This window comes from Phocoena phocoena, chromosome 14, assembly GCF_963924675.1.
Source record: "Phocoena phocoena chromosome 14, mPhoPho1.1, whole genome shotgun sequence".
Lineage (NCBI taxonomy): Eukaryota > Metazoa > Chordata > Mammalia > Artiodactyla > Phocoenidae > Phocoena > Phocoena phocoena.
Window position 1 is genome coordinate 32,946,325 of NC_089232.1, and position 25,657 is coordinate 32,971,981.

The 25,657-nt window shown below is 37.1% G+C and overlaps 1 protein-coding gene across 1 annotated transcript; it reads left to right on the top strand.

Annotated features, from left to right (window-relative positions):
- Positions 1 to 792: 792 nt before the first annotated feature.
- Positions 793 to 17,522, top strand: C1D (C1D nuclear receptor corepressor). Its single transcript, XM_065891400.1, has 5 exons — positions 793 to 836; positions 12,477 to 12,623; positions 13,389 to 13,455; positions 13,760 to 13,815; positions 16,733 to 17,522. The coding sequence occupies exons 2-5, from the start codon at positions 12,486 to 12,488 to the stop codon at positions 16,895 to 16,897; spliced, it is 426 nt and encodes a 141-aa protein (XP_065747472.1). The 5' UTR covers positions 793 to 836; positions 12,477 to 12,485; the 3' UTR covers positions 16,898 to 17,522.
- The last annotated feature ends 8,135 nt before the right edge of the window (positions 17,523 to 25,657 follow it).

A 25,657-nucleotide genomic window follows, 5' to 3' on the forward strand; every position in this document is an offset into this window, starting at 1 on the left:
AGACTTATCTTTAATCCCAGTAGACTAGAAGAAGAAACCAGAAGAAAGCTCATTTGCCACTTAAAATACTTTAGATATTGACACACACAGTGTTTGTTCAAAGTGCTTTTGTAGGCATTTAATATATGGAATCGCTATTTCATGCATAACTTTTCGTTAAATTACGATTGTGGAATAAAGTCAGGAATGTAAAAACGATGCTCCTAATCGTTCAAGTAGCAATATGCAATCTTTGTCTTTTTTTCCTCTTATGTTTGTTCTGATTTCATTTATTGCAGTGCAGTTTTATGTTTTTTGAAATAATTAGAAATCTAGGCTTCTCTTTTGCCTTTTTATCCATATTTCAAGCAATTCATTTTGATTGTATTTTACAAAATAATCTCGTAGCGATGGGTTGGAAAAACAAAGAACCCGAACTTTCACCACGGATAACTTGGAAAGCTGCTTTGGAGGCTAATTTTGAGGCGGACAATGGGAGAGTAGTAAGAACCTGGGCCCTGCAACGAGTTTCAGCGAACGTAAAAACCAGCACAAAGCTTTAGTAACTAACTTTTTTTTTTCTGGATAAATATGCTCAATTTCTAATCCGGTGGGCGTTGGCTAAACGCAAATCTTGAAAAAGGTGCCAGCGCCCCGCCCCAACCCCCTCCTACACCTTCGGCCTGCGGCGCGGTTGGAGCATGGCCTTTGGAGTCGGAAGAGAAAGGAGCGAAGGGGCGGGGCGAGCAGCGTGAGGTCACCGGAGAGCGCCGCTCGCGCCGCGGGCAGAGCCGGCGCGCCGCTGACGTCACCGCCGCCGACTGCTTTCTGGGAGGCAGGAGTGGAAGGCCCGTGAGGTATTATTCAGAGGTGGGGTTGGAATTTCTCGTGCTTTTAAGTTCGCTTCTCCTGGAAGCGCCCTGTCACCCTCCGGCTGACTGTGGGGAGGGGGACTGGGCTGCGTAGCCTTCCGCGAATGCGAGCGTTGGGGCAGCGTCGTGGCAAGATCCCCCACTTCCGCTTTCCTGTGGTTGCTTGCTGGCTTCGGCCTACCTTGGCCCTTCACGTCTCTGGGTCCGGCCTTTCGCTTTTTCCTCGCTTCTTAGCTCCGCCTCTCAAGTGTTGGAGGGCGGAGAAATTAAGAGCACGTGACTTCACTGTTAATTTTCAGCTGCCTTCAAACCTGGTTGAGGGAGGAAGGCCTAAGTGACAGATGTAGGCGAGTAGCTTTCCCGTGTCATCCGTTATCATTCACATACATGATCACGCACTGCCTGCCACTGCAGTGTTAGCCCACCTGAGATGGTAGGCTACTTTCGACCTTAAGGTGAAATCTAATGGAATCTCAAAAAAGTGGTTTTTCTTTACGGCCCAGGAAAGTTTAGTGTGACTGAAACTTCTTTTTGAAAGTATCTTTTGTGTCTTGCTGTTTGTTGACTGCAACAGTTTTGGCTTGATAAAGATGTATCTGTCCGAATGGGATGTTATTAATCATAAATAAACACTTACTAATCTTTTTGGACTGTCTATAGTAGACTGACCCGAGACTTAACCGAATGTTGACTTTGGATTCGAAAATAACCAAATAATTCCTATTGAAATTCCGTGAACTGTTTGTGATTGATGGAAAATGCTAGAGCTCACTGTTTTGTTGAAAGAAAATAATGATTGTGTGGACAATGTTTTTTCAAAATAATTAGAACGGTTCTGAGTCAAAAGATGTTATAGCTGTCTTCAGATAGCTGTGTTATATGTATTGCAGTTCAGAGGTGATATAATTTTTCATAACAGTCTTAAAATTTTCAAATGGCTCTTTATGTGTTTTATCTCAGTTAGCGACTGTTTCCAAACAGTTGACCCTTAAAATATGGCTCTAAATAGTCGCCACTGGGTTGGGGTGTTTGATCATTTTCACTTTAGTAAAATAATAACTAGTATTACTAGTTAATGTATTGAGTCCTGAGCCAGGCACTGTTCTAAGAACTTTACCTATATTATTTATTTAATAAATAAATCTCCTGAGAAGAGATGAGAATATTGTCATAAGCAAATTCCATAGTTTTGGAAGGTAATTTTACTGCTTCACATCAGTAATTTTGAAAACACTTCTAATTAAACTTTAGAATTAACAATTGAAGTAATTTCATTGTAATCTGATTCAATTATTCATCTCGATCTTGAGCAACCTCTTTGTAATTTGTATCTTTTTCTACTGTGAGACTTCGGGATAAATTTGTTTTTAGAGGCTAGCATCTCTATCTTTTCTCCGTGATTTTACTCTATGAAGGAGAGTTACAGGCTGCACTAGTGTAGACTGTCTGCCAAAGACAACAATATTTATGGAGAGATCGTTGTATATATGTTTCACTATCATTTTCTAAGGTAATGCAGTGCAAAAAGGTCATTACGTTAATAGAATTCTGATGCAACATTTGCGGATGTCTCTAGTTTTCTCCCCAAATTATGTATATTTTGGATTTGTTCCTGGCTTAGTTCATAATTGTATGTAACTCTACTTAGTATAGGAATGGAAACAGCCCTGGAATGTACATTATTATATATTTTCTTTTGGATCCACATGGTCACTATCCTAATCTGATATTGAGATTCTCCAAAATTTGGTTCCAGTTTACTTTCATTGTTTTTAGTTAGTGAACAAATAGTTATTAAGTACGTGGCAAGACTTTATGTTAATCATTTGGAGATACAGTGGGTGAATAACCAGTGGAAGGTTTTGAACAGAGGAGTGACATGATCTGGTTTAGGTTTTTAATAGGATCCCTCTGCCTGCTGTGTTAAGAGCAAGTTGTTGGAGAGAGGGGTAGGGCAAAGCCAGGAGACTAATTAGGAAGGTGTAATAATTCAGGTGAGTTGATAGCAGCTTCACAGCTGGAAAGACTGTGGTGAGTAGCAGTTCAATTTTGGATGTATTTCGTAGGTAAAGCTAACAGATTTGCTTATGGATTGAATGTGGGTTGTAAGAGAACTGTCAAGGTTTTGGGCTTGGGCAACTAGAATGGTTAATTACCATTAACTGAGAAGTGGAAAACTATGGGAGGAGCAGGTTTGTGAGGGAGAATTGGGAGTTCATTATGATGTGTTAAGTTTGAGATCTCTGTTAGTCATCCAAGTGGAGATGTTGAGTAGGCAATTGAGTCTACCAAGTCTGGAGTTCAGTGGGGAGGTCATTGCTGGAAAAGAACATTTGGGAGTTGTCAGATGGTATTTAAAATCGTGAAACTGGAGACAGTCGCCAAAGGAGTGAATGTAAACAGAAAAGCAGTACAAGACGTGAGTCTTTAGGCATCTTAGCCTTTATAGGTTTGGGGAGATGAAGACCCAACAAAGTAGACAGAAAGAACAGCCATCAGGGGACAAGGACAGTTTTGAGAGTCTATAGTGTTGTGGAATTCAGACGCTATTCTCAGACGCTGGTTATGGATCAGATAGATAAATGAGGACTGACATTTTTGGATTTATCAAGATACATGAGAAGGAGTGTTATTAATGGATAAGTGATAACGGTCTGGAGAACCTTGAGAGCAAAGAGGAAGAAAAGACTACTTTTGTTTGGGAGATATGGAAGGCTTTATAGAAGAGAGGGCATTTGATGTGTGTTTTAAAGGATTAATAGGTTTTACTAGGCCCAGAAGACAGGGGAGGAGTGGGGGGAGGGGGTATTGCAAGCAGAGGAAAAAGCCTTACTTCTCTCCCTTCAAAGCCATACCTCCCAGTCAGCTGTCTTCAAGATGCTTTTGCAAGTCCTTTCCTTTGTATCCATTAGTCAGTTCCTCATTCTGGATTACCATTCTTGCTCCAGGCCTACTGAACCCTGCTAAAGAAATTCACAAAAGACCCAAATTAATGCTACCACCTTCAAATGGGTCCTTTCTCGGTTGTCTGACAGTTGCTTTATTTATCCCTACTCTCTACCTAGCACATACTCCACATTTACTCAGCATTGACTACGTGCCAGGCACTGAGGAGTCATTTCTTTAATAGATATTTATTTAGCATCTATGACATGCTACCCTGATATTTGGAGTGTATATGAGCAAAGACTTGCCCTGCACGGTGCTTACAGTCCAGTGTGGATGATGGACACTATTCAAATAATCACAGAAATATAAAATTACAACAGTGATATGGAGAAATACATGGTGCTGTGAGACTGTGTAACTAGTGGATGTGACTCAATGTGAGGCAAGAGGGAATGCTTCCTTGAGAAAGCATCGTTGATGAGGAAGCCGAGTTAAACAGGCCAAACATGTTGGTGGCAGGGAGTCTTCACAACAACTCTAGGAGGAGTTTCTAGAGAGCACGAGGCTGGAAAGGCTTTTGTACCATGAGAATAGGGAGAAAGTGGCCTTATGGTGGCTAGAAAATTTAGGTGTAGGGAAGGCAATCCATTCATATAGTTCTCTGAATAAAATAGAGCTAAAGGATATAGGGTTTTTTTTTTTTTTTTTTTTTTTTTTTTTTTTTTTGCGGTACGCGGGCCTCTCATTGTTGTGGCCTCTCCCGTTGCAGAGCACAGGCTCCGGACGCGCAGGCTCAGCGGCCATGGCTCACGGGCCCAGCCGCTCCGCGGCATGTGGGATCTTCCTGGACCGGGGCACGAACCCGTGTCCCCTGCATCGGCAGGCGGACTCTCAACCACTGCGCCACCAGGGAAGCCCTAGGGTTTTTTTTAAATAAATTTATTTATTTTTGGCTGCGTTGGGTCTTCATTGCGGTGCGCGGGCAGTCTCACTCTATTGTAAACTTCCCCTTTTATCTGTCGGTGAACATTACGTAAATCTGTAATTTCACTAGGGGTTGCAAAATGGTGATTTTCTTTTTTTTTTAAAGGTTATGATTTCTTTCACATTTGTTAACTGGAATTTGAGCTCTAGTTTTATTACTTGGGAACCTGACAGTCATCAATAACATGTCTATTGTGGAAAAATGCTGTCAGAGCAACAATTTGTGATGCCAGGAATATACGTTTCCTGGCTATAGTTCTGGAGGCTTAAAGGAGTGTGATGGTCTTTTTGATGTGTCAGCTTGGCTAGGCTGCAGCCCCCATTCAGTCCAACACCAAACTAGCTATTGCTCTGAAGGTGTTTGTAGATATAATCGAAATACACAAACAGTTGACTTTTATTATTCTAGATAATCTGGGTGGGCTTGATCCAATTAATTAGAAGGCTTTAGAAGCAGAGCTGAAGCTTCCCTGATGAAAAAGAAGTTCCACCCGTGGACAGCAGTTTCAGCTTGCAGCCAAGAGTTCCAGCATGTTCTTTCTTGCTTACCTGCCCTGCAGATTCCTCCACAATTGCATAAACCAGTTTCTTGCAGTACATCTCTTCAGAATACCTCCTACTGGTTCCGCTGCTCTGGTTGAACCCCAGCTGGTACCAGGAGCCACTCTCTAGGCTCTCATGTTCTCTAAGAAAGTGGGGTGAGGAGTGGTGGCAAGGGTCAGAGAACCTACTTTTGTTAGGATAACCCTATAATTTATTGCTCAAACTGGGACTTCTGAAAGAGAAATGGGGAGCTGAGCAGTTGGCAGGCTGAAACAATAGACATACATGGGGACTCTCTTGGGCAAGTTGAGACATAAAGTCATTCTGTGTGTCAGCCACTGGTGACACATCAGCATGGCGGTGACATATTGATGACACCACCCCCTCAGGGAGCTTGTAGTCAAGGTTAAGTAAATCAACACATGTCACCAGATAGTGTTTTAGGTGACATGAGAACCTGTAGCTGTGCTTATCCAGACAGAGGGAATGGGAGGGTGGCACTCAGAGAAGTCCTATGCACTAAAGGGAAACCTGATTTTACCTCCAAACGTAAGCAGGGTTTGGTTTCACAAAGTGAAGTGGGAAGGATGTTTCACGTATAGAGAGCCACACAGACGAAAGGTTAGGCTGAATGGGCATAGAACATCTGGAAAACTGCCGTGGTGGCTACAGCTATAGGATTGGAAGAGGGGAGTAATGAAAGATGAGGCTAGTCAGGCAAGCAAGGGCCACATCGTAAAGGGCCTCATGTCCGTAGAAGGGGTTTGGAGTTTATCTTCAAGGTGGCGGGAAACTATTGCAGGGTTTTAAGCAGGGGTGTACCATGACCAGACTATCTTTATGGAAAAGTTATGTTTTGTAACATCCTAACATTGAGAGTGGAGAAAAATTGACAGTAGGGAGACTACTCCAAGGCTCTTGAAATGATCTAGTTAGTGAGAATGGGGGAAAGCTTGTGGCTAAGGAGATTAAGGAGGCCGTATTGACAGAACTGATGGGACTGGGGCCTGAGGAAGCGATGAGGGGCGACTTCCAGGTTCCAGGCTGCACTGAGCTCCCTGAAGCAGAGAATGGAGGGGAGGAGGTAGGGGATGATGTCGTGTGCCCCTCCTTTTCTCCTGTTGGCACTGTGGCTCTCATCACCAACGAGAGGAGGGAAGGAATGGCAGTAACGTCCTGTAGGGATTGCTGGGCAGGGTTTCTCCCCTCTGCCCCTGAGTCTCAGCCAGACCTTCCTGAGGGATGAAGAGAGGCACCTTCTCTCATGCCCTCTTCCACTTGCAGCCTGCGCTTTAGAAGGAGTAGGTGGAGGGGTGGGGAGTCCCTGTAGAACCAGGCAGCGAGTGAAGGGCAGAGGGGGGTGAGTTCTCTTCTTTCTCTTCTTTGGACATTTACCACGTACAGTCTTGGGCAAGTTACGGAAACTCACTGTGGGTCCGTTTGTTGTCTGTGAGGAGTAAATGAATGAATGTGTGTGGCTGCGTAGAGTAGTGCCTGGCTCACAGGCAGTGGGGTTCAGATGTTGGCTATGGCTGCTGATAACCATCCATTCACTGCTTCATCCTGGCATCTGGGTAACAAAGGGGACCAGAGGGCGGCTTCTGCAGCTCCCTCCTTGCAGTGCTCCCTGTGGAAGGAACAAACACTCAGGAACTATCTGTACAGAATGTTAGAAGAAATCATTTTAATTGGGGGGGATTTCTGATAATAGAAGAACCTTTATTTTTCAGTCTACCTTGCCTTTATTTTTTAGTTAGGAAAAAGGCAAGTGGTTCAGTTCAGATTTAATGAGAGTCATTATTCTTACTTACTGCCTTGCTTTCAGTGTTCACCGTAACCCATTTTAACAATAAATAACTACTTGTTTACTGGGGCTTAGGGACAAGGAATAATTGCAGGAAAAATCCCTTTCATGATTTTGAGAAGGGAAATATTTTCCAATAGAAAAATCGGATGAAAAAATTCACATTTAAATAAAGGCTTTCTTGTGTTTTTTATACTTGCAGTATTTGTTAAAAGCCAAAATAATTTATTAAAATATGCCTTTATTTAAATTTAATGATTGTTTATTTTTATTACAATTTTAATACATGCTTTTTGAAATAACGAAATTTAAACAACGAAGAATGAAGAGCTAAAAACATGAGTCTGCTTTGATCCCATTCGCATTTCCTATCCCTTCTCAGAAAGAATGTCTATTTTTGTATGTCTCCTTCCAGACCTTTTTCTACATATCTACATCTACAATTTTTTTAAATAAATGGCATCTGTTAGACACATTACGTGTTATATACTATGTTCTATGACTTTTTTTCACCACTTATCGTGTATTACTACATAAAGATTTACTTCTTTATTTTCACTCTTTTGGATGGATGTGGTATAATTCATTTAACTGTTCCCCTATTGATGACTATTTAGATTATTCCCAGTGTTTGGTTATAATGTCTTCATTCAACAAATGTTTATCGACTGCTGGGCAGTGGTAGTGAACAAAACTGCCTGTTTTCATGTAGTTACCTTCTTTTGGAGGTAGACAGACAATAAATGAAATATGTCAGATGCTGTTGAGGCCTGAAGGGTGAAGAAGGAGATAGGAAGTGCTGGGAATGAGAAGAGGGGTATGCATTTTAAAATAGGATGGTCAGGAAAGCTTTACCAATAGATAACATTTGAGTAGAGATCTGGCAGAGGTGAAGTCATGAGCTTTGAAGCCATTGGTGGGGGAGAAACATTCTGGGAAGGAGCAAAGTCCAGAGGCTCTGAGATGGGGGCATGCCCAATGAGAAGAAGAGCAGTGAGGCCATTATGGCTGGAATGGAGTGAGCCAGGGGCAGAGTGGGAGGAGATGAGGTCACAGAGGAGGCAGCAGAGAGTCAGGGTTTTTTCGGCCACTATAAAGACTTTGTCTCTTCCTGAGTGAGGCGGCAAGCCTTTGAAGGTTTCCAAGCAGAGGCATGGTAGAATCTGACTTAGATTTGAGATGATCACTTTCTTGATAATAAACTATTGGAATGGAAACAGGGAAGCCATTTAGAAGGCTATTGCAACAATATAGGCAAGACACAATGATGGCTTGGACTGGCTCGGACTAGGGTGGTAGCAGTAGAGGTGGTAGGACTTGAATATGTTTTAAAGATAGGGTAAGAGAGGAGTCAAGGACTATTCTGTAATTTTAGGTCTGAGCAATCGAAAAGGTGGAGTTGCCATGAAATGAGATGGCGAGGACTGCAGTAGGCAAGATTAGATTCTTTTTCTTTTCATTGAAGTATAGTTGATTTACAGTATTGTGTTAGTTTCAGGTGTATAGCAAAGTGATTTGGTTATATGTGTGTGTGTGTGTGTGTGTGTGTGTGTGTGTGTGTGTGTGTATGTGTATGTGGATACACACACACACAGTAAGTCCCCTACATACGAACCTTCAAGTTGTACACTTTCAAAGATGCGAATGTTCGTTCACATGTCCAGTCATGTAAGTTAGTTCAAGTGTCTGGCGTACATTGTCACTTGCATGCATCCTCTACAAGTGGTTGTCCTTTTATGTACTTTACTGTATAGTACTATATAGAGTACAGTAGTACGGTATGTTTATTTCCTGACTGTTCTCTCGATGCCATCCCCTGTGTGCCAGCTGTTGTACTGTACTACTGTAATTTTCAAGGTACTGTACTGTAAGGTTAAAAACGTTTTCTTTATTTTTTGTATTTGTTTGTTTTTTATGTATTATTTGTGTGAAAAGTATTATAAACCTATTACAGTACAGTATTATATAGCTGATTGTGCTAGTTGGGTACCTAGGATAACTTTGTTGGACTTACGAACAAATCGGACTTACGAACACGCTCTCGGAACTGAACTCGTTCATATGTAGGGGACTTACTGTATATGCACACACATACATACATACATATACTTTTTCAGATTCTTTTCCATTATAGGTTATTACAAGATAAAGTAAGCAAGATTAGGAATTGGGCTTTGGGCACATTACATTTGAGAATCTATTAACAGCCAACCAAGGTACTGAGTAAGCGGTTGGACATTAAATTTGGAGTTCAGTGGCGAGGTCAGGGCTGGAGATGCAAACCTGGGAGTCATCAGTTTATTAATATAGTTTAAACCCAGAGCTCACCTAGAGAGTAAATTAGAGAAGAGATTCAAGGACAGCCCTTGGGCACGTCAAGGTTAAGAGGCTTGAGGATATGAAAAGGATGCAGCAAAGAAGACCAAGAAAGCAACCTGTGAGGTAAGAGAGAAACCAAGGAAATGTGATGCCCTAGAAACCAGACAGACTGAGCCAGCTATGTCAAATGACAAGAACTGAGAATTGACCATTGAATTTGACAGTGTGGCTGAGTGGGTGACCTTGACAAGACCAATTTTGAGTGAGAAATAGGGGGCCTGATTGTAGTAGATTCAAGAAAGAATGGAAGGAGAGGAACTGGAACTCTAGTATTCAATATTAGCAACAGTTTTTGAGGAGTTTGTTCTAAAAGGGAGAAAGAAAATGGGGCTTAAGCTGGAGGGGCATATGAAGTCAAGGTGTTTCTTTTGTTTCTTATCTAAGATGGAGGAATAAAATGTTTCAAGCTTATGGGCAATGATCCAGCAGAGAGAAAAATTGATGTCAGGCAAAGTCCCCACTTTAAGAGAAGGGTCCGAAGAGTCCATTTTAGTAAACTTATATGCGTGTATACAAGGATTTCTGTAGGCTACTTTCTGAAGAGGATATCCTGAGTCAAAGGGTGTGTGCATTTAAGAAATCTGTACCAATTTATATTCCACCTCCAGTGTATACCCTTGCTAACGTCAAACTTTGCCAGTCTTTAAAATTATTGCCAATCTGATGGGTGAGATCTTCATTATTTTAATCTGTTTTATGCTTTGTAGGAACTCTTTATATAATCTGACTAATCCTTTGTTGTATTTTGGCACATATTTTCTCCCGTGCTGTTTCTTGCATTTAACTTTGCTTATGGTATACTTTTACCATATAGATGTTTTTTCAGTTTTTATGTATTTAAGTCTGTCAGCCATTTCCTTTTATAGCATTTGGGTTTCATTTGGAGTATATACATATTTTATATAATGTATATAATCTTTTAATACATTTATCTTTTAAATTCATCTGGAGTTTATTTTTGTGTATGTGGTGAAATAGGTATCTAAGTTTTCCATCTCCTTCTATGTTCTTAAACAGTTAAATACCATAAAAATTAACTGTTTCCTAAAGGTTTGGAAGAAATTACCTATAATATTTTCTAGACTTGGAACCTTTTTGGAGCATAGATCTTTGACTTCTTTAAAGTGTTTTCTTTTTTTTTTTTTTTGTCTGTGTAATGATCTATTTGTTTTATGTACTTCTTTTTAGGTTAGTTTTGGTATTTTTTTTTCCTAGCACCTCATTCTTATCATCCAGATTTTTCAAATTTATTGGTTTAAAATTTTATGTAAAGAAAAGAAATATCAAGTCTTCTCTATATTTGTGTCTGTCCCTGTACTAATACCTTTATCTGGGCAGTAGATGCTGGAGCTGTCCTTTCACAGATTGGGAGATTGGTTTAGCAGCTTTCAGCCTGCATGGTTCACCTCTTACTGTCCTTCATCTTGGATTTTTTCCTAGATTCTCCTTCTCTTTTGTTTGTAAGGGATTGCAGGCTCCTTGGTTCTGTTCCCTATCAGTCTAATCCCATTTGCTCTTTAGCTTATAAAAATTTCTGCTGTTGAGGTCGGCTGATGGATATGTGCCCTTCTTGGTTTCCAGCATCACTGTGGACTTATTTTTGTGTTTCTTCTGTCATTTTGGAGAGATTTTTCTGGGAGGAATGAGAGGCAAATCCGTATTTTCAGTTAACTTTTTGAAATAGGAAGTCACAGTTCTTTCCTGTGTGGTTTTCTTTTCTCATAGTCCTTTGTTTAATTGCTGTTTGCACAGTAGTTGGATAATAACTTTACAGTGTGAGTAGTAATAGACCCCTGGACTTCACTTTTTAAAAATTTTAAATGAAACCAGATGTCTCAGTGGACTGTATTTGTTGAATAGAAATGTGGATATATTGTGACTAAATATTCAAGTAGTACTTTTAAAACTTAAATGACATAGTCATAACATTTAGAATTATAAGGGACTTTAGAGATCATTAGACCAAATGCCTTATTTAATGGATGAGATATTTGGAGCCCAGAGAGATTCAGTGATTTATCTAAGGTAACAAAGTCAGTGATCAGGCAAGGTGGAAAGCCCGAGTCCCTTTACTTCAATTTGGCTATGCTGTTTGTTATTTTGTACATTCTTGATGTTCTCCTTAGCTGTGTAATGAAAGAGGTATTTTCAGCTAATAAAACCTAAGGATGGTACAGTGGCTTGGAATTGCTTCTGAAATTTGATCTTAGATACCATATTAAATACATTGATGTGGACTTTTCTTTTCCTCATATAGCTATTAAATATTATGATGTAAATGTGAATTTTAAAGAATGGGCTGTCAAGGTATGCTCTAGCCTAAATGAAAACCATACAGTTTATTTCTCCATTGTTTCATCTTTTCTGCTTACAGACTTTATGTGATCTATTTACTCTTGAATTTCTTATTAATATTTTAAGCTTAAGGAATATATATAAATATAAATATAGGCTTGAAAAGTAATTTTAGTGATAAATAATCATAAAATATTTCAGATCTAAGATTTCTAATTTTTTGGTTTAATATACCATGCTGCTAGATCAACATCTAAATTTACAAGTGCTAATATGTATGTTTTTTAAAAAAAGAGCTTTGCTTATTTTTTTCAGCAAGCATTAGAGGGTAGTGTATATTTATCACACTTTCATTGCTTTGCTTGGTCTTTAACTTCAACAGAAAGTTTTTTAAATGTAGGGTTTTTATTATTGATATAACATGTTTGGTAGTCGTATCTCTTTAGTTCTCAAAAAGCATCGAGGGATTGAGGGATTGATATGTGTAGCATTAATGAACTTGGGTGGGTCCTATACTGGCAGCCCACCCCCACTCCCCAGCAGCCTAAGAAGAGGGGAAGTTTAAACGTGGTTACTCCAGAATTATGTTCTAAGAAGATTTGTTTAATTAACTTCAGGTTTTAACTCTTTTAGCACTTTTGAAACATATGATATGACCTATTAATTTTTTTTTGTAACCTAGAGAGCATTCTCTGTCTCCAGTATGAACTAAGAATTTAATTTTTTCCCAGTTGAACATAATGGCAGGCGAAGAAATTAATGAAGACTATCCAGTAGAAATTCATGAATATTTATCAACATTTGAGAATTCCATTGGTGCTGTGGATGAGATGCTGAAGACCATGATGTCTGTTTCTAGAAATGAGTTGTTGCAGAAGGTATTTTAAGTAATTTCTAAAAATGTATTCATAAAACCGAGTGCTATGTTATGAAACATATAGAAGAAGAAACAGATACATGAAATATGCCCCTTTCCCCCTTTATTTCAATTTTTAAGTGTTTGGATATCTTTAAGGGGAAAATATAACAAACTCCAAGCTTAGGAAATACCTCCTAACTATATTTTTATTTTGACTTGGTTTTGAATAAAAAAAAGCTCTCCCAGCATTCTTTTTGACAGACTCTATCTTTGACCTTTTAAGTATTACAATGATGTTATCAGGGTTTCTGGAAACCCTATAGGACAAAAAGAGTAAATTGACTTTGACAGTCTAAAACAAATCTCATTATGTTTCTTCTGTCTTTGGTATTGCCTAAGCATTTTAGCCTGCTTCTTATACATAAAGGCATCATGTACAATGTTTATATTGATGAATTACTTTTGACATACAAAGCCCAGATTGTAAATCCTGAAATTAAAATAATTCAAAAGAATTTTTTTTAATTTTGGATTATACACATTCCTTGTTTAACTTAAAGATGGTACGCTGAAGTGAAAATTTGTGGGCAAAAATCACTGGTTAACAAAACTTTTCTTTTTGCAAATTATTTCCAGATTATTTAGTTTGATTATTGGATTATAGGAAGTGAAAAAAACATTTCTTTGATACATTGTACTTGGTGAAAGTTTAAAATATGTGATGGTGCTCAAAGTTTTAATTTCTTTTTTCTTTTTCTTTCTCTCTCTCCCTCTTTTTTAATAGTTGGACCCACTTGAACAAGCAAAAGTGGATTTAGTTTCTGCTTACACATTGAATTCAATGTTTTGGGGTATGTATATTACTTTAGAGTTAATTAGAAAGCAGATTATTTACCATGTCAAAGGTGACTTATTTTTTAAAATGCTAGCAATTATACTTTATGGCAGTTTTAATAGTCAGATATTTATTTCTTTTTAAATCAGAATACCAGATGCCCATGAGCCACACATACATTTAATATTACAAAGAGGTTGAATAATTTAAGATTTAGTTAATAATTTGTGTGACGTTTCCTTTTTGTAACTAGAGTTTCTTTAATTAATGCTCTTAATTAATATATATGCATTTTATTCCATGAAATCTTTCTCTTGTAGTTTATTTGGCAACGCAGGGAGTTAATCCTAAGGAACATCCAGTAAAGCAGGAATTGGTAAGATTGCAGTGGATCGATTTCTTTTTATTTTACGTGTAATGTCTGTTGTAGTGTTTCTAAAGGTAAAATCGCAGTACCTTTATCACACTAATTGTGGAGAACAGAATTATTTGGGATGAAATTACAAAAGTGAGCCAGATTTCATCGTGCCTTTAGTTTTTCTTTCTCTCACCTTTGTCAGAGAAGGGTGTTCCATATATTATATAAATCTGTGGATGGGAAAATGTCACGATTCTAGTAATTATTTATAAGTGCTATATTATTTTTCCTATAAATTCTTGAAATCCTGTTCATCTCTACAACTGCCTGTTTTTTTTTTTAAACTCTTATGCAATTCTTAAAAGTATATTCTAGTTGATTTACTAGCCAAGACAGGAAAGTTTCTCCTCCACCGTTTCAATTCTTCCATTAATTCATTTTCTCAGCAGTAAAGAATCCACTTCGGCAACAAAGCTAAAAGCTTTTTTGGCACCAGTTGTATGTGTACTGTCCAGTAATTCTGCATTAGTGACATATTTACAACCTGTAATAAATCTTCTAGGTTTGTCTTTGTATTCCATTTAGATGTATAAGTATAGTATATTATATAAGGTCTGGTATCTTGGAGTTTTTGCTGACTTCAAAAATTAAATCATTCAATTTGAAAGAAAAAAATTTAGAAATCAAACTTACGGTTACCTTCTTGACTTGGCTTTATGAATAAGAATATTAATAAATTTATTCTTTGTGTTTATAAAATATAAGGTAAATAGATATGTGAAATACACTTGACACTGTATTATTGTTCTAAAGTTTTATGGTGGTTGATATGTATGTTTTTTTATAACTTAGTAAAGTACTTGGCCATTTATTTAAAAAATGAGTAAACCAGATCTGCCGTCTTCAATTTTTAAATGTGTAGACTAAGACATTTTCTTCTTTTAAATTTCTTGGGGGAAAAGTAAATTTAGTTTTAAATACAGAAATTGTGAAAGATACTTAAAGCAAAAATATAAAGCAGTATGATCCACAGAGCTTGATTTGACAAGTGATACTGGCTTTAAATCTTAAGAAGTATGCATTGTATCATCTGCTTTCACCTTTCTAATATGAACTTTACATTTATGAAATTCCTCTTTCTTCTCTTAAACACAAAGTTATTTGGAGTAGTGTAATACTTAATTCTGTCACTGGAAAAAGATAAAATCATCTGCCTTCTTTTTCCCTCAGAATCCACTTTATGGAGGAGTACATTTATATTTTGGACAAGGGTTGTTAAATGAAAAGCATCCATAAACCTATTCCCCTTTTCTGACCCTGTGACAGATGTCACTAATTGATCACAGAGTTAGTATGTGAGAGGAAGCCTATTTGCCATATCTATCATGAATGGAGAAGGGCATTGAAAATAGTTTATTCATTTGACAAATATTTGAATGCCCACTGGAAGCCAGGCATTATTTCCAAGTGAGATAATTCCTCAGTGAATAAAGCCAATAAATATCCCTGCCTTTGTGGCAGGTGCCAGACTATCTAGTGGAGGGAAACAAACAACATAAACAAACAAACAACAAATAATAAATACATATGAATATATAGTATGTTAGAAAGTTACGTTGTGGGAAAAAAGAAAAAAATAGCACAGAGTAAGGGGGCATTGGAGTGCTTGGGTAGGATTGCCATTTTCAATAGTAAAGGCAACACTTATTAACAAGGTGAACATTTGAGGAGACTGGAAGGAAGAGAGGGCTGGCCATGTGGGTTTGTGAGGGAAGATCATTCTGGGCAGGGCTGGATTGGGTGTGTGTTGTGAGGACTTTGGCTTTTACTCAGAGAAATAGGGAGCCATGAGAGGGTTTTGAACAGGGTTGTCAGTTTCTTAAAATTAAAAAATTCTAAGGTTCTGCATTTTTCTGTGTATGTTTATATAACTATTTTGATTATTTTACTGAAACATTTAAGCAGTGATCAATCATTTACTCTGCTGTTTTATAGCTCTCACGCCTTTATTTCTCCAACTGAAGTATAGAATAGCCCTTTATTCTGATTAGTGGTCTCAGAAGATTCAAAGTGGTACAGCAACCTAGTATGTTTCTCACCTTGTAAAGTCTGATTAGAACTGTATATTTCATTAGAAAATATCATGTGCTTTTCAGTCAGAACTATGACATTGGATAAAAAGATCTTGTATTTTCATTATACTTATTTTAATTGTGACATGAAGGTAACACAAAAAAAATAAATAGTTAAATACGCCTTAGCCATTTGCTGTTTAGAAAAATTTCTGGAGAGTTTAGTTTGTATGTTGAAAGTATGTGAAAGCTTTATTTTAATTAATTAATTATTTATTTATTTAGGCTGCGCCAGGTCTTAGTTGCAGCATGTGGGATCTTAGTTGTGGCATGCAGCTTTCTTAGTTGTGGCATGTGGGCTTCTTAGTTGTGGCTTGCAAACTCTTAGTTGTGGCATGCATGTGGGATCTAGTTCCCTGACCAGTGATTGAACCCGGGCCCCCTGCATTGGGAGTGCAGAGTCTTACCCACTGGACCACCAGGGAAGTCCCGAAAGCTCTATTTTAGATTATAGACTTCAGATACAAGAGAGTTAGTGTATGGATTTAGGTGAATGCTAAATTTAAAAATTTAGTATAACCACATATAAACAATTAAATGTTTATCTCTGTAGTGTCTAGATCTTCCTCTTTTGAAACACTCAGAACACTTCTGAAATGACTTTTTTGATATCTGTATTCCCGTCAGACTGTGAACTCCAGGAGCACATGGAGTGTGTTTATCCTATTCGCTTTGCACTTATTAGCGCCACTCAATAAGCAATAAATACAAAGCTGTTGAATTGAACTGAGGTATAGTATAGTAGAACTCAGTGGTGAGCAGCTTAGTAAATCTGTTGCCTTTCTTCTTTTTTTGTCTTTAAGGAGAGAATCAGAGTATACATGAACAGAGTCAAGGAAATAACAGACAAGAAAAAGGCTGGCAAGCTAGACAGGGCTGCGGCTTCAAGATTTGTAAAAAATGCCCTATGGGAACCAAAACCTAAAAATGCATCCAAAATTGCCAATAAAGGAAAAAGTAAAAGTTAACCTTTTGGTTTTGATGTACACATATTCAAAAAGTACATAATTTTTATTGTTTTCCACAAAATAGATGATGATTATGTGCCATTGTAAGGTTTAAATGTATTCCATATTGAATTCGTGTGTAAAATTTGCATTTTAAATTTGTAATGCTAAATACTTTTCCCCCAGAAAGATTAAGTTATCCTTATTGATTTTCCTATAGAACATTATGTGGTTTTTTTTAACATTGTGGTATATTTTATATTTATAGTTTACTGTTTCTTGACAAGACTCTTATTTCCTTACATAGGTCAATTTTTCAAGTGCCATTTTATAAGCAACTATGAAATTTAAGTTAAATGTTCTTTGCAAACATTTGTCTATTTTCGATGAATAATGATTTTATGAAGTATGCTGAAGTTTTAATACATCTGTTTTCACTATATAATATTAGGAAAGAAAGAAATGACTTAAATGTCCATTTTTTCTGTGAAGTTATTTCATTACGCTTTCATGATTTTGGGAATTACTGTTTTTTGTGATATTTGAAGTATGAAATTAAGACTTTTAAGGTTATTCTTTAATTCTTGGTACTTTGCCACCATGTCCCATTTAAAGTAAAATATATTCTCATTAACTTTAGATTGGAAATGAGGTTGTATATTGATGGCTGAATTTTGGCATAATGGCTGTACCCTATCAGTAAAGCTGTAAGTGTTGTGTAGCTGACCTGTTTCTTATTTTTCTCTTTTGAGTAAATTTTCTCTTGAAATTAGGAAGGTAGTTTTTAGAAATCCTTAGGAATGGGGGAATTCACGAGTTTTTGTTCCTTATGCATAGTGCCCACAGTTCTCTTGGCCTCATGTTTTCAGAGTTTTTTATTCTATGTTTCTGAGGCTATGGCAATTACATAGAAGTATTTTGGAACAACTTTGTATGTTATTTAATGCCACTTAAGCAGAGGAGAAATCCAAAGGAGATTACATTGTGTTTATATTCTGATTTATTTTTCTGCAGTATTTGCTACAGAGAATTCTAAATATTAAACGAATTTTTTTATGTCTAAGCCCATGAATTTTAATTATATACCCTTAATGCTTTCAGTCTTTGAATTCACATCATTATGTATAGGAATGCCAAGTACAGTAAAATACTTTAATTTTTGAAAATGAAGTTGTTAAAATTTTTTGCGTGACTAATTCTCCATAAGTAACCTTGAATAAATGGATTTCTTGATTTATGGTAGCAGATATTGGAAATGGTCTTAAAATGTAATGGATTTTGTAACGCATGTTGAACTCTATGACACATGAAGAGGTGGTCACTGATAGATGCAGAAAGACTTCTGGCTCAGATGTCAGACGATTTTTGAAGTGGAAGAACACTTATAGTTAGTTCACTCCTTTTTTCACCTTCGGCTCCTCAAAATTCAAATTTTTTTTTTTTAAAGTAACTTCTTCATGAGAGAAATAAATGTTATTAAGATCAAATATAGTGGCCTAGTGTTATTTATTGCAAAGAAGGTTATAGCTTGCATTTCTTTATATTTTCTCATTTCATTAAGAAAAAAAGTTAAATGAAAAATGTCATGCAGTTGCAGAAAGTCATTAGCCAAATTATTGGTTTGTGAAAGTCCAATTCTACCTTCTCTTAAACTGGAGATTCTTAAGTGAACAATTCTTTTAAGTGTTTATTAGAGGTAAAAAACAATTTGAGTGTATTCCATTTTATTATGTATGATTTTAAGTACTTACTCGCACATAGTAAGGAGCTGAGTGATAGTAAGTGTATTGGGTTGCTTATTTTTTGTCTATGCATTTCACAAATACTTAATGACATTTACATTGTTACATACTGTGCTAGGTTCCAGATAAGACAACTCCAGCCTTTATTCTATTTTAAGTATTATGAAAACACTAGTCTTTTCATTCAATTCAGTTTTTCAGAGTTACTGGAAAATTTATGACAAGTTGTGCTCATTAACCTTAGTCAGAATCATAAAGGGTGATGGGTTGATCTATTTGACTATGGTACAGTTATTGTTAGCATAGTTTGTTCCAAATGACAGTCTGCTCTAAGGTTAGATGTTAATTATATCTTGTATTAATCTCTTTGGGAATTAACAAATTGGAGGGGTTATAGCTATAGATACTTTTAAGATTAGAATTATGGATTATTAATCTAATACTAAATAATGAGATTTAGTCTTTTAATATTATTTTAAGCACAATTTTCTTACTGTTCATAGTTGCAGGATGGGAATTCATTTTAGTAAGTAGAATATTTTAAGAGGAAAACTGAAGCTTGAATTATGGTTTACATTCCTGGAATTTGAGGTTATGTCAAATTGATTGGTTTTTAAGATACCCTGCAAATTAAAAAAATTGTTCTACTTAGCTATTAGAAATGGATTAGTATTATTTCTAAATGAGCCTTTAAAAATTGACTAGAAATACAGGAAATGCTTAAAAAATGGACAATGTATTGAATATAGATACTTTTTCCTAAGCGTAGGTCATTGGAGAAAAAGATGTTTTAGGAATCACTTAGCTTATAATACTGTTAAACCATACCTTTATGCAATAAATTATCAGAAATTCTGGCTTTACAAAGTAACATTAACTGAGAAAGGTTTGAACAGTGATTCTGAGCCTCATGTAATAGCTAAGTTTGGTAGATAAAGCGGAGAAAAAGAAGAACTGGCATCTTGTTTCCTCCCTTCATAGAATAGTTAGTAAACTTGCTCTGATAAATTCAGGGGCTCTTTTAACTGAATAGCAACCTATTTTATATAAATGTGATCTGAATGTACTTAACTAATAAAAACATTTCTTTTCCCTATATCCTGGTCTAAAACTCATCAGTTTTGGAAATACAAACCATATTTTGCTTATTTTAAATATTAGCATTTTATAGTTTTCATTAACAATTATGTTAGGAGGAAAAGTATACAGATTTTATTACATTATTCTGTAGATTTGTTCTCCTTGATTAATTTGGTATTATATTGCTTGTGTGCAGGATTTCAAGAAAATGCTTTGAATAATTTTGGTTTGCAGATTTGTTTTCCTTTCAGGGAGCAGCCACCCTCTGACCTGATGTGCCTTTTAAAGTGTTTATTTTATGGTATAATTTTAATATAGCCAGGAAGATTAGTTAAAGCTATCCAGAAAAGGGGGTAGCTATAGTGATATCTACTGGCAATTGAGACTTAATTTTAATTCTGTAACCCCCTACTCCCAATCTTAGGCCAAAAACCAAAACCAGCCTAGCTCTGTTTATAAAAGGTTGAGAAAACAAGCCAGTCCCTTCCCTCCGACACCCCTCCCCAAAACCTTGAAGTCTGGCAAGTGTATCATGGCAAAATAACTGCATGCAAGATGTCAATTTTGTAAAGTGATATATTTCAGATAGTACACAAAATTTCATGGCAGGAAAGATAAGCTTTCATAAATGAAACATTTAAGAGACTCTTTTATTATTTCCTTTCAGTTTAGTGTTGCCTTTAAGGTGTGCCGTTTCAGTTTGGCAGCTACAATAAATGATTGAAGGAACTTGAAGATAATTCAGCATTTCAAGATGCTTCTGCTGAAATGAATGTAGACCTATCCAGGGCTTGAATTTAAAGTTTATAGTAGTACAGTATTTGAAAGCCAAGTACCCAGGAAATTCATGGTGATAGGATTTGAATGAGATGATTAGGAGAAATAGAAAAGAATACCTTCAGTTTCTTATTAGGTGAGTATTAGCTATTGAGAGCCTATGTTGAAAAATGTTATTGTAAAAAGGATAGAGGCTTGTTACATGCAATTTACTATAGTGTATAATTCATCTTGGAGCTTGTCCAAAGATGTTTAATTATTAAAATACAAAAGAATGATTATAACAAGGAATCATTTCTGATTTAGTGCTAGAGCGGTGGTCTGTAGACCATGTTGTAATGTATCTGGCTGATATTGTTTCATTTAGTGACCTTTGCTCTCTCTAATAATACATTCCTTGACTTATTTAAATTGAAATCAGTTACTATCCCATTTCTGATCCTTTCCTTCTTTACTATTTTCCCTTAAGAAAGAAACCATTGGGCTTCCCTGGTGGCGCAGTGATTGAGAGTCCGCCTGCCGACGCAGGGGACATGGGTTCGTGCCCCGGTCCGGGAAGATCCCACATGCCACGGAGCGGCTGGGCCCGTGAGCCATGGCCGCTGAGCCTGCGCGTCCAGAGCCTGTGCTCCGCAACGGGAGAGGCCACAACAGTGAGAGGCCCACATACCGCAAAAAAAAAAAAAGAAAGAAATCATTAAAAGTATGTATAAACATTTGGGGTGCTAGTTTCTTTTTTTAGTGTTTTTGTTTTTCTCGGATATGTACCCAGGAGTGGAATTGCTGGATCATATAGTAGTTCCATTTTTAGTTTTCCAGTGTTCATTATTTATAATTGTCAAGGTATGGAAACAACGTAAGTGTCCATCAACAGGTAAAATGGATAGAGTGAGTTCCCTGGTGGCCTGGCGGTTAGGATTCCGAGCTTTCACTGCCATGACCTGGGTTCAGTCTCTGGTCGGGGAACTGAGATCCCCCAAGCTGTGCGGTGTGGCAAAAAACCCCCCAAAACCCAAAACACAGATAACTGGATAGAAGAGATGTGGTGTACACACACACACACACACACACACACACACACACACACACACACGCACAATGGACTACTACTCAGCCATAAAAAAGAATGAAAGTTTGCCATTTGCAGCAACATGGATGGACTTGGAGGGTATTAAGCTAAGTGAAATAAGTCAGACAGAGAAAGACAAATACTATATGAAATCACTTATGTGTGGAATCTAAAAAATACAACAAACTAGTGAATAAAACAAAAATGAAGCAGACTCACAGATCAAACTAGTGGTTGCCAGTGGGGAGGGGCAATATAAGGGTGGGGAAAAATATGTATTATAGTTGCTGGGTTTTGTGGGTTTTGACATTTGTGAGTCTCAACATTTATGATTTTCACTATTGGTGAGTGACTTTATGGGGTTTTTTTGGGGGTTTTTTTGGTGAGTGACTTTAGAGGTTCATGGAGTATATATATGGTATTTTGCAATTTTGCCAAGGCATAATCTTAATTCCTGCTAAATTCCATGCAGGAAGGCCTTGTTCAGCTAATGATTTAGCCTAGCTAATCAATCTCTCAACAGCTACAGTTTTTTTCCTCACTTGCAGTCACATTCATTTATTCACTCATTCATTCAACAGATATATTGAGCTCCTCATGTGTGCCAAGTTCTGTTACAAGCATGGGAAATTCAGCAGTTATTCAAACAGTGTATAGTGATTAGGAGATGTCAAACTTTATCATGTGAAAAATGGCTGCTCTGGGTTGAATTTTTCCCCCAAAATGAATATGTTGAAGTCCTAACTCTTAATTAATTAATTTATTTTTGCTGTGTTGTGTCTTCATTTCTGTGCGAGGGCTTTCTCTAGTTGTGGCAAGCAGGGGCCACTCTTCATTGCGGTGTGCGGGCCTCTCACTATCGCGGCCTCTCTTGTCGCGGAGCACAGGCTCCAGACGCGCAGGCTCAGTAGTTGTGGCTCATGGGTCTAGTTGCTCCGTGGCATGTGGGATCCTCCCAGACCAGGGCTCAAACCCGTGTTCCCTGCATTAGCAGGCAGACTCTCAACCACTGCGCCACCAGGGAAGCCCGAAGTCCTAACTCTTAATACCTCATAATATTACCCTATTTAGAAATAGGGTTGTTGTGGTTGTAGTTAGTGAAGAGGAGACCACAGGGTGAGCCCTAATCCAATATGGTGTCCTTATAAAAAGGGGAAATTTGGACATAGTCTTACACCCAGGGAAACACCATATGAAGATGAAGGCAGAGATCAGGGCGTTGCTTTTATAAGCCAAGGGATACCAAAGGTTGCCTGCAAAGCACCAGAAGCTACATGAGGGGCATGGGACAGATTCTCTCACAGCCCTCAGAGGGAACCAGCCCTGCCAACACTGTGATGTTGGACTTCTGGCCTCCCCAACTGTGAGGCCAATACGTTCCTGTCTTGTACACCACTCAGTTTGTGGTACTTTGTTATGGCAGCCCTAGCAAACTAATACAATGGCCGTTTAGATGGAAGGAATTAAAAAGATTTATAACTTGGAGTGAAAGTATGTGCAAAGAAACATCATGACACAAGATGAAAATGTAATGTTGAAGAAAACCAGGAACCTATGTAGACTTAATCTAGGACTATTTTTGAATTGGAGCAAAGATCTCAAAATTTAGACCTTGAAATGTCAAGGGTCTGGTATACTCTTTCTGAAGCCAAAGTGTTCAGACCTCTCTAGCAGGCTTTGTTAGTTTTGATTGAGTGTACCATCTTTTAAACTTTACCTTGGTTTGAAGAAACTCATTTCCCTGAAGGAAAGAAAACCCTGTCAGGTTTCCATGGGGGAGAGATTTTCACTAAGCCTATTATCATGTGCCATGTTGTCTCTTCCTAATATAACACAGCAGTCAGGTTCAAATAATGAAAATAAATACATAAAACATCTTACACACGTTGTATGTAATTTGTGCTCATCCAAGAGCACAAACCACTTAAAAAATTGCTTATTGAATTCATCTGTATAGAGATTTTTTTTTTAAAGCCCTAAAACTTTTCCCCCCCCAAATTCTTAACTCTAGTGTACCATTCCGTTTTTTTTTTCCCTTTAAAGTTAGGTATTAGAGAACTCAGAAGTGGGTTTTTAATCTTAATGATTAGGGACCAGTTTAATTAAAAGAAATTGTAAATGTTGCTTACTGGTTTTCAGCTTTTACAGTCAACCAGTAGATTAAACAGAAGACAAGAATGTGAAGGAAATCAACTTTGATAATGTAAAAGTGAAGGTATGGTAGACAGAAGTGAGTTAGAAATGGGGAGGAGGGAAGAGGGCATGCTCATGGCAGGAAACCTGGATGCTGCACGACACTGTTGGGTGAATGTGATTTTAAGTAAGTTGTAAAGGTAATAGCTATATTCTTTCTTTCTTTTTTTAAATTGAAGTATCATTGATTTACAATGTTGTGTTAGTTTCTGGTGTACAGCAACGTGATTCAGTCAAACTGATTTCATTTCTGGTGTACAAAGTGATTTCATTCTTCTGTCAAAAACTGGAAGGAGTAAGGGAGTAAGGTGCGGGGAGTGGTATAAATTAAATCCTCATTTTTAGGCTGGGGAGTCAATAGACGAGGGCCAACGAAATAGCAGTGTGGGTGTGTGTTATGAAGGTAATCACCAGAATTAAAGACCAGTTATTTAAGAGTGATAATCCCTCACATGAGCAGAAGTAAAGTGGGAGCAAAGGTTTTTTGTTTTCTGTTGTGTGCATGGTTTCTTCGGTAAAAAGAAATGAGAAAAAAAGTTGTACTGATCAACATTTGCTCAAAGAAGCAGCACGAGAATCGGATAACCTAGTGAATGCTAGTTATTCAGTTTGTGAGATGTTAGGCAAGAAATAAAATCCTTCCGTGACAAGGAAATAACGTGAGAATGCTTACGTGTAATAGCAGGTATTTCATTGTCTTAAAAAAAACACCATGTGTATATAAAAATGTAGGCATTTAATAGTTTCCTACATGTGGGCCCAGTTTATTTTTAATGTTAGACAAATTACATTCAGATATAGCCAGAAAAATGAGAATTCTTAGTTGAAAGTGGCTCTTTTTCTAACCTGCTTTCTATACTCTTTTGAAACTTCTAAATGTTGTTTAAGGTAAGGTGAGATACCACAAAAATAGGGTTATGTGTAAGTGATAGTGGGATCTTTGCTTGATTGTCTTAATAATGCCGAATCGGAAGAGGGATCTTACTGCACCTAATTTTCATAAAGTGAGGTTAGTTCATAGGAAACATGCTTATATTTTTTTCAGGATCTATTTTCTCACTGCAATCTAACTGTATTGTAGTGGAAATTAATTGTTCAATATCAAAAGTTATATACGTCATAAGTGTAGCAAAATATAAAATCTTTTTTAGGATTTCTTCTAAACAATTTAAACTAAACCTTAAGGAATTACAATTGCTAGATTTTATCTATCACTTTTTAAATTTGTAGAAGACAGTAATAAAGACCAACCTAATAGTGTTTCCTTAATCATCGACTACTTAAATTTTTATTTTAGCGTAAGTTGTTATTTGAGCTATATTACATATACTTAGCTATATTATACCTAGATACATAACATTGGAAATATCTGTAATTAAATTTCATTCTCTTGCTTAGCTAGGCATTTAAGGTAACTTACAATAATTTAAATATATAACATTGAAAAGAAATGTTAAAAGCAGCTTTTGGGAATAGTGTCAATGTGTGTTTTAATCCTTTAAGGGAGGTACCAGGTACAGCTTAATACATATCTTCTTAGACTCTGACTTGTTAAGCTTAGTTCTTATGTGTTGCCTTGAAATTTACAGAAATATTTGAATTAATCATTTTAAGCTATAATTGTATGAGATGTCCTTGTTGCCTGTACTCCCCTTCCCTCTTATATGTAATTTTTAATAGATTAATTAATAAACTTTTATGTTTAGAGTAGTTTTAGGTTCACAGCAGAAAACACAGAGAGGTCCCACATACCCCCTCTTGCCTCCACCACCAGACATCCACCACCAGAGTTGTACATTTGTTACATACCCGGGTGAACCTACATAAATACATCATTATCGTCCAGGGTCCATGCTTTACGTTGGGGTTCCTTCGGGGTGTTGTACATTCTTTGGGTTTGGACAAATATATAATGACATG

Excerpts from the sequence above, each read along its gene's own strand:
- C1D (XM_065891400.1), top strand. The coding sequence starts at position 12,486 with ATGGCAGGCGAAGAAATTAATGAAGACTATCCAGTAGAAATTCATGAA. Across the intron at positions 12,624-13,388 it reads GAAATGAGTTGTTGCAGAAG|TTGGACCCACTTGAACAAGC; the intron begins GTATTTTAAGTA and ends CTTTTTTAATAG. Across the intron at positions 13,816-16,732 it reads ATCCAGTAAAGCAGGAATTG|GAGAGAATCAGAGTATACAT; the intron begins GTAAGATTGCAG and ends TTTGTCTTTAAG.